The following is a 12994-nucleotide window of genomic DNA, read 5'->3' on the forward strand; positions in this document are numbered from 1 at the left end:
CAAAATCCTGCACTTTAAATAAAAATTCAGCATTTATCTAAACTAGTAAAGCGCACAAAGTTGGAAAAATATTACTAGACACTTTCCAAAGTGTCGGGAATAAACTGTGTCACTAAAAAGAAATATTAACGACACTTTAAATACCTATTTAACACATTAACGGAGTAATATCCAACCGTACAACGGACTTAACCCGGGACATAAAAATATTGTCATTTACATTATTTTTTTTTCTTTTTCTGAGCTAGTTAGGGTCCCCGAGTACCCTAACACCCGTTATAAATTACACACCACAAACTACACTAATTAAATTAAATAAACTAACTAGACTACCTTGACTAATTAGTTAAACCCAAACCAAACCCCCCCACCCCTTGTCCGATCGTTCACCATATTAGGTGACACACTTTGTACTCTTTTTGATTATTATAATCTCAAGGGTTCAATATCTAGCCTACATATTGTTTAGTGGATAAAGAGAGTATATGGTTTATAAATTGCTTAAAGGACTAAACATTATCATTCATTACAACAACAAATTGTAACTCTTTTTTTTTCCTTCTTTGATGCTATCGGCCGAACTTCAAAGCCATCCACCAACATTTCAAATTTTCCATTTTGCAATTCCACATAAATATCAAGGTGCTAGAGTTCACATAAGGAGACCCGGTGCTTGCGGATCATCAAGAACCTCACCCCATTGCTTTTATCCACGTGTTTTCCGACTAGTTTCTTCCCTAGCCTCGAGCTAGTAGTAAGTTGCTTGAAACACACACTTGATCTATTTTAAAGTGGTTAAAAGGAACTTTGTCGGCTAAAATCTACGAACACACAAAAAGACATGGTAAAAGTCTACTAAATAATATAAACAAAGGGGTTAATAGGTGAATATTTGTGTAAAACTTGTGAGACTTGTTTTATTATGATTATTTAGTGTTGATTTATGCTAGTAGTAGCTCGGATCGTCATCTAACCCGGCTAAGTCATGTTCATGGAACATGACCTAGTGTATGTTATAGTGTGAGGAGTGGTTAGATGAAGACCACCACTACCTATAACCATGAACTTGTGTAAAAACAATTTTTCTTATAAAATGGGGTTCTAAACTAGTAGATCTACGGATCTACAAGTGGTATTTTCAAAGGACCAAGTGTCAAAAGAAACCATATTTTTAGAAGCCAGGTCTTTCATAAACTAAAGATGTTTTTATGAACCCACAAGTGTGTAAACACTTGTGTGACAAAAAGTTTTAACAAGAGAATTATTATTGAAATTTTGTCTAGAAGATGTACAAATGCATTTTCTGTAAAAATAAGAATTTCGAGAAACCGACCTCATTTATAAAAGTAGAAAGATCTATTAAAAATAATGGGAAGTTACTACACACATTTACACAACCCACAAGTTCATGCGTTTGCGATATTTTTGAACTAGTATGATGTTGGAATAAAGTTGTTGTTAAATAAGAAAAATGGTTGATTTGATTTATAAAAGAAAATGATACGCTTGAAAGCGTGGCCACCTCCAGTTACAGAGGAAACTCTGGCGAAATTTTTCTAAAAACCTAACACTTAGAATTGTTTTCACTATAAGTGTTAGAAATACTTTTCGACTTGTTTTCAAATTATAGATTTCGCCACGACTTTATTTACAAACATCGGAGGTGGGATTTCACAAAATAAAACTTGGTAAATATATATTTAGTATATATTTTTCATAAAGTCACTTGATATGTGTTTATGATTATTTTGTGAAAATACTAGTATTATTTTTAGGGTAAAAATAATACTCGAATGTTAATGGATCCAAATTAATACGAACGTCTCTACGATAAATATATAAGTTACACCGGTAATTATTATTACCACTTGATCATTTAAAACGTAACTTACGCATTTTAAGAAATTATGACTTAACGCGTATTTTTGTCAAGGTATTATTTTGGGAAAAGTTATGTAATAGAATATATAATATTTTTGAGAAGAATATTTATATTTTGGAGTTAGAAATAAAATATATTTTAAGTGAGACTTAATAATATATTTCGAACACACATTTATTAAATCCCCCATCCTTGGGAAGGAAAATGATTACCAAGTATTTACAAAAATATAAACACGAAATAGTTGCCTAACTATTTCCCAAAAACTTAAACCATAAAGCTAAGGCACGGCCGTCCGTCTAATAGAATTAGTACGTGTAGGTCGTCACACAGCTGCTTGATTTGGAGGCATACTTGGTAGAGACGCACCACTGTGAGTTCATGTCCCCCTTTTCTCATAACTGTTTTCAGTTTTCTAAACTGCGGGGGTGAAATACATGTTACTATGATTACGAATATTTCTTACATGGTATGGTCAGCTAAGGAAGGAACTGTTAGGTTATGTGATTTGGGTAGGTGAAACCTTAAGAACATTAGTCCTCGTAGTACGATCGAGGGATACAAGTGATAGGCCTATTTGAGCATAACAAACCCCACCCATGCGCCCTAAGGTTGGACCATGTGGTGACCTTGTCGTAACACCACCCATGCGCCCGCAGGTTGGACCATGTGGTGACCTTGTCCTATCCCCTCCCATGCGCCCGCAGGTTGGACCATGTGGTTACACATTAACTGATATGTTTCCTTATTTGCTTTCATACCAGAGTTTACAAAATATTCACACTTACAATGATTATAAAGGTTTATTCGCGCGCACATACTAAACACATGAACTCGCTCAACATTATTGTTGATTTTTCAACTTACATGTATTTCAGGAAATTAAAGGATCTGGCGCGGTATGACACGTTTTCCCGCTGCACTAGTTACGAGGTCATCCGGGTTTGGGGAATGTGACTCTTTCCTGGGCAAGTCACAGTCCTTAAACTGTGTTTATGTCATGTTGATGTTTGTGTTTGTTAAGACGATGTTGTTGTATTTGGGTTTTTTTTAAAAAACTTAATTAAATGGATGATCTTGCATGGTTTTATTTCATATAGCTTTGTTATGGTTAAGTTATGGTATTAAGAAGTCACACCAAATTAACCACGCTTCCGCAAAGCCAGGGTGTGACAGTTTCGAAGGGGTAACTTTGCGTTTTGGGCCTCGTTAATTTACGTATAAGGGCCCCGTGGCTTTTACCTAACTTATTAACCCTTGGTTAATTTATTATTACCCGAAAAGTCATAACTTTCTATGTTTGACGCCTTTAACCCCTCGCATACGAATTTGATCATAACTTTCTCGTTTTAAAACGGAACCTTGCGAAATTTATATCGTACATTCTAGTGAGCGTAATTTAACGTTACAAAGTCTCGGGTTTGTTAAAGGGTCACTCAGAGGTATAACTTAAACATGTTGACACATTTAACCCCTGTAGTCTGTAATCTCTCACTTTCTTCCATATTTCGTTCCGTACGATCCATGATTTATTCGTTTGAAGGTACAAGCATCATTTAGGGTTACTATACAGTATATTTATCCCTCGTTGACATTTTGAACCCTCGGATTCACATACTTTCAATGTTTGTCAACATTAGTCCTTATTTAATATTTAATACCACGTGTAAACTTATGACACGTGTCAATACATTATTGGATGCAAAAATTCCGAGGTGTTACACAAACTTCACCCAATTTGCAGGGGGACACTCACAGATAGCGAAGATGGCTTCGACTTTCTCAATCCAGTGTAGAAGACCTATGGCACCCTCAGTGCCATTGAAAGGGAGAGGCTAGCAATCCATGATGGTCTTGAAAGTACAAACATGTGGTTGCGCAGGCGCATGCTGACCTGTTGTGAGAAGCGAAGCGAATAGGTTTAGGTGTGAAAAGACGATGTGGCGGTAGGATCTAAACATCCTAAAGTAACGAGTTTACCTCCAGGGTGAGTTGCGAAAGCTGCAGCCACCGTGTTAAGCAGGTTAGTGAATTGAGCCTGAGTCATGTTAATGTTTCCCCTTCCACGTCCACTCATTGTCTTCATAATCAGAAAACATAGTATGAGTGTGATGTCGTAATGTAGTGAGAATGAGATAGAAGAGGGAGGTGTATCTATCTAACTAGGCACACTAGTATGTATAGCATAACAGAAAGCATAAAGTAAGCAAGCAAGTAAACACTAGTCCGAGCTATGAGGTCAAATGTGTTGAGTCTTGCACTTGGTGTGCAGTGTCGTCACGAGTCACGGGTTATAGTCTGGTTTTTCTCAAAAAGATTCCCTTTTTAAAACCAAGTTCACTATAACCAATGACTCTGATACCAATCTGTCACACCCCCAAAATCCACATGCGGAGTGCCACCGCCTGGGGGCGTGACTGACCAGGATCCAGCCACCAATTATACTGAGCAATTTAATTAATAACATAAGTATTATTCACCAACCACGGGGTATCATAACCAAAGTTCAAAAGTTTTAGGTTCAAATAGTAGTTTAGGTAAGTAGCGGAAGCATAGACAAAATAGTTTAAAACAAAGTTCATAGTTCGAGTTTATTTAGAACCCAACACATGGGTTAGACGACCACTACACATCCCCAAGCTGCAAGCTCCTGAGTCACTGGGTACCTGCAAAGCATGCAGTAGGGTATCAACATAATGTTGGCGAGTTCACGAGGTGTCAAGTTTTAGTTTTCAAAAACGTAAGTTGTTTAGATAAAGCATTTATAATCACGTTATGGGGAGCTACCCCATCTGTAAGCTCACTAAACTGTCGATACCGAAACTGTTGACGTAAATTTGTTGTGCCCCGAGTCAATGTCTATCATCATTGACCAAGATGCAAGGTCTACTAGTTCACACCCGATCCCCCCGGTCACGGTGTGAGGTTGTCAAACCTAATAGCGCTATCAACTAATAACCCGTTCGCCCCCCGGCGATTAATCGGTACTGTAAGTAGGGACTTAATATGATAGAGTTTCGTTTAGTTTTGCTAGTTGTGATTTATAAATAATATCCAAACGTATCTCCCCCGGAGATAGTGAATTAAAAGTACCCATTCGTATTTTCCCCCGGAAGTATTAGTTTGGAAGTATTCTTCCCAAAGATGTCAGTTTGTCCGTGTCCCTCCCTGGGACGCATGCTTTTGGTGTGTGAACTCACCTTGGGTTGCTAAACAGACAGTTTACTTGGTCAAGTACGTTGGTCACCACGTCCTAACATGGTTACCAGTATAGGTCAGGTTTGGGTACAGGAAGATCACGTATATTTTGCACATAGCTAACACATAGCATGCATACAGTTACATGTTGAGTTATTGGGCCCCCTCTACTATTTGATCAGTCAAACAGTAACAACTAACACATAGTCCAGTTAAACAGGCAGCCCAAACAAATCACGTTGTGGCCCAATAACTAAAGTAAGCAGCCCAGTCGAGACAAGGTGGTCTCGACTCGAGATCATGCGGTCTCGAGTCGCAACCAAGGGGTCTCGAGTTGTGGAGCGCTGGTCTCGAGTCGCAACCTCCGTTCTCGAGTGGTGTTTAAAATGAGTGGCAGCCTTGGAGATCTCAAGTTCAGTCTCGAGTCGAGATCAGGAGATCTCAAGTCGCAACCTCATAGGTCTCGAGTACATAAGATGTGTTGGTCGGTCTCGAGTTGCCATTTTTGAGGGTCTCGAGTCGAGACCAAGGGTCTCGACTCCAACATCTGCTGATCCTAAAACGGTTGTACAGTGTACTTCTCCAATAGATTTTTGTTTTCATGATAATATGTACTATCCAACCAAAATGCATAAACATGTTTTCTTGTCTAAACTTCATTCAAAACGGATCAAAAGACACAATTCAAATCTTCATATCATATTCAACACATATTCATCTAGTTCATCATTAGGGTTTTCATCCTAAACAAACATGGACTCAAACAATAGATCATTCCTTGATTTATGAATACACTAACAAAACCTCTTGTGTTGCATATGCATTGACATTTATTCTTTTCTATATTTCACAAAAGTCAAGCTAGTATGATAACCATCAAATCCATATGCATCATTTCAACAAATAAGCATCTTCATCATAGATAAACAACAATCTTCATGTATTTCATCATTTTTACTCACTAAATCAATCAAGATCATGCAAAGAGACTAAGCATATATCTCATCCATCAAGCACACATGACACCTAGTACACATACAACACCTAGTACACATTAGAACACTAACCGGGTAGATACTCGAAGTATGAGGGTACGAAGGGTCGATGAGTGAGCTTCCGAATGATGATCCCGAGCTTGAACCGAGAGTCCTTGTTGTCACCGGTTTGATCCGAGAGAAAGGAGAGGAGGTTTGTGGTTCTAGGGTTTTAGTGAGGGAGAGAGTGTGTGTAGGATGATGTGTGAGAGTGTAAGGAAAGGTGGATGATGGGTTTTTATACTTGGTTTGGGTGGTGCACCCTACAAGGTTTTCGAGTGGGGCTCAAAGGGTTTGCGGCCCAACCATTTACTGTTCACTCGAGACCGAGTGGTCTCGAGTCGGGTTCGCGGTCTCGGCCCACTACATACATATATATACACTACATATACATAACTTAGTGCAAGTATCACATAGAACATCAAGACAAAACACAACTTTCATTTAATAGTATATACACACACAATGTCACTACAGGATATTTGCTCGGGAAAACCTAGAGTGTCACAGGGGAGTAGTAAAAGTTTTCGATTTTGACCCGTTCATTTAAACACTACACATTGAGGACAATGTTTACCTCAAGTGGGGGGTGGGGGAAAATTCAAAAATTTTTCAAAAAAATGTCTTGTTTCGAAAGTGATCTTAAAGCACAAGTAACTAAGTCAACGAGGGATGTCACAACCCATTTGGTCTTTTGTCACGGTCAAGTTCGAATTAATAGCATGACGGGTATTTAGCGCGTGGTTATTTGGGAATAATCCGCCTAAGAAACTAGTATTTTGTGCATGTCACATACCATGCCCTTTAGATATGTGAGGTTTTGAGCCACTTTTACATCATATATTACATACTTATGTTTCTTTGTTGAGTGGACCATTAGTCATGTATTGTAGAACTTGCAACTTTTGATACATTTGAGGCCATAGACCGAATACAAGCATGAGAATGATTAAGGCATTAGGTAAACCTTTTCCGTTTTACACCATTTATATATCCTTACCCAAAAATTTATCCCTTAGTCGCCAATTTTGAGCCTAGTCATTTCGTTTAACCACCCTATAGCCCATAACCTTAAACCTTTTTCTTTCAAACCCGTGTGATGAAAATTCGATTATAGGAGTCAAGTTTGTATAGTTGTGTGCATTTGTTTGCATATATATAAAAAAGAGAAAAATCAGAAAATGTTACGAAAAAGTATAGAATATTGTTGAGAAAAATAACAAAAATAGATGTTCTTAGTTTGAGAAATAAAAGGCGAACATCATTGTCTCGAAGTTGATGTGTGGTTTAGTTTTGTTTGAATAGTTGTTTTGCAATAAAAATCGAATTTTCATCACCTTAGCCGCTTTAAAATATCCTGTTTCCTACCCTTAACCTAGCCCTATTACAACCCTTACAAAGACCTTATGACGTGTGCTTGGTATTCGTGTTCGGTAGTGGAGAATGATTGAGTTGCAAGCCTATGCGGGTACGTGTTCTAATCGGTTTTGAGCGATTATTCTTTGAAGTGCTAATACATTATAAAAATTAGCCAATTTATAAAACGAGTGGAGAGAACATTGTGAGGGATGTGCATGAATTGTTGGTTTCACGGGCGGGTTAATCTTGGGTAATCATAATTATGTGATTAATCACTTTACCGCTAAATGTTTTGAAAATTGTAAAAATCATGAACGGGTATGACATTAGACCTTAACTTATGTCTCGAGAATGGGATGTGTGTTTTTCGTTTGACCCACGTGAAAGTGAAAAACAGATTTGCTTAAGGGCAAGCAAAAGATAAGTGTGGGGATGTGATGTAGCGGGTGAAACCCGAGTGTTAACATGCGTATTTTGTGTGAATTATTGTCGTTTAAGTGATAATGTGCTTTGAATATGTTAACTACGTGTGTTTGTAATGTTACAGATTAATCGCGTAAATCGGTGAATTTTGGAACGCTTGGTGATGGAATGGAACAAGCGAGGATGTTTATCATGATGTATTACATCATTCGGGTCGAGTGATAGCTTGAATGTGAAAGAAACGCGAAACCATGAAGTCAAGGGGCTGGTGTGTCATTATGTGAAAGTTAATATGTAGCTTATGGTTCCACTAGTAACTTACGGCTGGGAAAGAAATAAGAAACAGTATCTTTGGAACGTACCTACGGTTTTAACCATAGGCTACGGTACTGTTGGTCCCTCGGATGGGATCTTCTTCTTGGGAAACTAAGTTGATTCGGATATGATTAATGCGCGGAATTCATGTAATCACACAACAGATATACGAGAACAAATTCTACTCTGAATTATTGTCTGATCTTCTATTACTCGAATATGAAAGTTTACAAGCTCCTTAGAGAGTTCAGACGGACATGAGTTAGCTAGAGAGTAAAAGTGTCAAAAGTTACAAATGAGCTGATCGAACAGCTATATATAGGCATAGTCAGGATAGAGAGAGTGTTGGCCGATCGGCTGGCTTAGCCGATCGGCTGACCTGCTGTCCGATCGAACATGTTGTTCGATCGGTTGGCCTGATCGATCGATTGGCCTGTCCGATCGGCTGGGCTAGCCGATCGGATAGCATAATTAACAAATGTTAGCACTTAACAAAATAACGCACCATATCCTGACTTGTATTACAGACATACATACAAACATAAACTATTCACAAACTATACAAAACATGACTACATGCTGACGGAAGCTACAGACGTTATTGTACTAACAGACTCCCCCTCGGATGTAGTTGTAGTTCCTTCCAGCATAGTCTTCAGTTCTTTCTGTTTCATCTTCTTACTCTGGCTTTCGGCCTCCTCTTTTCTTCTCTTTCCTCTAACATTCTTCGCCTCTTGTGTCGGCCCTCAGTCAACCACCATTTCTTGTACTCTGGGTCACCATCACGCTTTTGCTCCCATTTTGGAATCTTGTTCTCTTCAGATTCAATTGGCGTCTGATCTGTTGGTGGCACATACCCCATTCTTCGTCTTCCCAGCTCAGCAGCTCTTTTTGCTATTTCCTTTGATCTTTGACTTCGCTTGTACCTCTTCAAGAACTCATCAATTTCAGTGTTTCTCCATTTGCTCTTCCAATATCTACCAGAATTGATGTCTTGTGCGAAGCAAACATCCACTATCGATTGATACTGCATTGCTTGAGCTTTATCTCTCTTCTCATAGACAATCTTGTTAAGAAATAAGCAATCGATGTCTTTCTTTGAGCAGTTAACAAGCCACATAGGATCCAATATACTGATTCTTCTAGATTCTCCGGTGGACTTGTCAAAAAGAGATATCACTGCCTCAGCCGTTGTTTCATTGTAGAACCAACCTTGAAATATATCATGAAAGTCTTGTTCAATGGTTCTAAGAGGCATGTTCTTCAAACACTTTGGCAGCTTTACATCCAGAGTTATATCCTTTTCTCCGTATTCTAAGACTCTTACAATCTGCTTCGGATACTGTGGTTTCCAATCAGGATAACCATTCTTTGCTTGCAACTTGATGTAGTTCCACAAATCTTGATAATGTAAACGAACTTTAGGACCAAAGTAGAACTGTTTGATATTCTTAGTCTTCACCAACTCATCCACATCCCACCAAGGTAGAGAAGCAATATCAGATAAGAACTCGAAATATTGAACTCCTTCTTCTCTCCTTATGGCATACACTTTCAAATCTTCAAGATACCCCCACGATAAAATATCTCCCCATGACAAATTTTTGCTGTGAGTGAAGTACTAGAGAGCTCTGAGAGTCTTTCTTTCTTTGGGCATATTCTTGAACCATTTCTTCCTTTCTTTTGCTGATATTTCTCTAGGAACAGTTTCAGGAACACCCTCAGTAGAGATCTTTTCAACAATCTTTCTTCTGATCTCATCTTCATTTCTGTCTTTAAACATCTCAGCAAATGAAGGAAATGTCTCATCAACTCCAACATAATGAAAATCAACTTCATCTTCAGATGAATTTGAAGCGTCTTCAACAATTACGTCATCATAATGATCTGCTTCAAATGCATATCTTGGTTCGAAATCTTTAGCTGGTGACAGAGGAATTTCATCCTCAATATCAAACTTAAACTTCCCTTCTTCTAATCCCAACTCCTCTAACATTTCAGCTCTAGTTCTTCTCACCTCTACCTCTCCTTCTTGTGGAACATTCAGGTAAATAACAGTTGGGTTTGAAAGAAGTACCTGATCAACATGTTGTTTTCCAGATGATGAAGCTTCATTATGTACGTCATCCTCTTGCTCATTGATTTCGTCATTCAGAAGCTCTTCTATTCTTTCTTGAACAATTGGATCTTTGACTAATAACCCAGAAGCACCTTGATCATTGTCATCATCTCCTTTGTGATCTTTATCATTACCATCATCAGGCTTATCATCCATTTGATCATCACCATTGTCTTCCTCTTCCTCTTCTTCATCACCAAACAACTCTTCATCAGAATCTTCATCAACTATCTCTCCACGAGCTATCTTTCCCTTTCTTTTCAGTTTAAAAATCTTTAGAAGTCTAGCCACTTCTTTTGCATTGTATGGCACAGGATAAGCATTACCAACCAACACAAATTGTTGTGTTTTCCATTCTAGCAGCAGCACTTCTCTTGCCTTTCTTTTTCTCTGAATAACCTCAACTCTTCTAAGAATATTATTAATATCAACAGGCTCAGAAGACTCACCAACTATCATGTAATCTGGTTCCTGAACTTCTTCAGCTTCAACCATTTCTTCTTCTTGATCTTCCACAACCTCAATCATTTCAATATCTGGTTGAAATGATGAACAACCTATTTCAGGTTGGCTTGATGATCCACCAGCTACTTGAGTCTCATCAATCACACCTTTGTTCTTTTGAGTAGCTTCTTCAGCTAGACGTCTTTCATGCTCCATTCTTCTTTCATTAGCTTTTCTCACTTTTATCTCCTCAAATGCAGCATGAATATTCATTTTTAAGTGACTTTCCATAACAGCACATAGCATCTGATATTGTTCATCTTTCACTACTTTGTCAGCCTTCATAGCTTCCATTTCTAGCTTCATCGCCTTCATTTCATTTGACGAAGCTTCACTCATTTCACTGAGAAGCTGATTTAAGGTTTGGTTCACATCCTCCAGATTCTTTATCTTGACATTCAATGACGAGATCTCAAGCGTCAATAATTCAAACATCTTAGAATTATCATGAATATCATCTTTCATTTTGTTCATAGATTCTTCTTGCTCTATCAACGCTTCTCTGATTTGATCATGTGCTTTCATCAATTTGTCAACCTGTTTCTTGAGAATATCGCGTTCCAATTTTGTTTTTGCCTTTTCCTTTTCTAGCTTGTTAACCCTCTGCAATAGCTCTTTGACTGCTTGATCATTGAACATGTCGAAGTCTTCTTCAGGCATATCTTCTGTATAGATTCATGTTGCTTCTGGAAGACCTTCGAAAATGTAATCATACTTTGGATCTTTATGATGTGACGGTCCTGGTTTATCTTGAGGAGTAGGACGTGGACTAGCAGCTTTAGACCCCGTGATTTCTACGTAATCATCACCACCAGTTTCTTTTTCAGCTACTGGCTCCTTTATGGTTTCAACTTCAGTTTCTATTGGCTTTTGAACATGCTTTTCTGATTTTCCTCCCTTTTCTTTAGAAGGTTCTGCTCCAGCTTTCTTTGCCCTAACGTTTCTTGGGATTACACCAGCTTGAACTGCCTTTTGTTTCTTTACTTGTTTCTTTGGCTGTTCTGGTACATAAGGCGAATCTTCTTCATCTGATGTTTTCTTCTTCTTTAAAGGTTTCTTTTTCAGCTGTGCTTTCCCCCTTCCAAGAGTTGTTGGATTTAATTCAGATTCAGATTGAGTTTCTTCAGAATCATCTTCACTTGAACTCCCCAGATCTTCAACCTCTGGCTCAACTCTTGTAACCTTTTCAACATGAGCACTCGATCCTTGAACTTGTTGTGCTGCAACTTCGTCATTCTTTTTCAGATAGCTCTCCAAAGATTCTTTTAACAGTTCAGCTCCTTGTTCAATCACCACAGATAGCTCCAAAACAGTTTCATCAATCAGTCTCTGCTTTGGTTCTCCAGAAGACCCTACAAAACAAACATTAACAAAGACTTTTAGAGACATTTAATAAGCATAAATTCTAACTGTCTTAAGGCTCCCCCTTTCACTATACCCTTATCTCCATCCTTCGGAATGATAACTGCAGGGGATGACTTTGGTGTTCTCTTTCTTTTTCCATCTCTCACACACCACCACCTAGTCTTCTTCTCAACCATATCTTTCATCTTTTCATTTTCATTATCCGAGTCACTGTTGTCATGCCTCCACTTATCATTTTCAGGAGAAACATAATTTTTATTTTTGATTCTGCAAATCATTTGCTTTGTTTTTGCATCTTTCTCTTTGGTGATTCTCACAGTTGTTTCATATGTAATGTTCCTCACTTCCATGACATCACTTCTGATCTTTGGAAGATCCTTGATCTTGTCATTTATCAACCATCATAACAAATCTAGGGTACATGATGTATTTGTCTCCTTCTGCCTGGCAGTTCTCCTTCATATACTCAAAGATCACTTGAGAAATGTTGTACTTTCTGTTCAATACCAAGCTTGTGACAATGTTCATAATGTAATCAGAAACTTCATCATAGGCTCCTTTCCTGTGTGACAATGAATGAACCATGCAATGCAGCAGGTATCTATAAGCTTTTGAAAAACTTGTCTTAGTCATCTTTCCATTGATATGACCAGTAAATCCCATTCTGCACCACAAACCTTTAGCAAGATGTTCAGACATGATTATTGGATCATTGTCAGAATCTTTCAAGTCCATAACTCTTCTTAAATCTCCAACATCAAACTTGAATTCTACATTGATGTCTTTTCCCTTTTG

At 38.1% G+C, this 12994-nt stretch overlaps 1 protein-coding gene across 1 annotated transcript; it reads right to left on the minus strand.

The window, feature by feature from the left end:
• Positions 1-11509: 11509 nt before the first annotated feature.
• On the minus strand, positions 11510-12549 carry LOC110943082 (nucleolin 2-like). The gene is made up of 2 exons (XM_022184843.1): positions 12273-12549; positions 11510-12186 (listed from the first exon to the last, which is right to left on the minus strand). The coding sequence occupies exons 1-2, from the start codon at positions 12547-12549 to the stop codon at positions 11510-11512; spliced, it is 954 nt and encodes a 317-aa protein (XP_022040535.1).
• Between the last annotated feature and the right edge of the window lie 445 nt (positions 12550-12994).

This window comes from Helianthus annuus, chromosome 5, assembly GCF_002127325.2.
Source record: "Helianthus annuus cultivar XRQ/B chromosome 5, HanXRQr2.0-SUNRISE, whole genome shotgun sequence".
Lineage (NCBI taxonomy): Eukaryota > Viridiplantae > Streptophyta > Magnoliopsida > Asterales > Asteraceae > Helianthus > Helianthus annuus.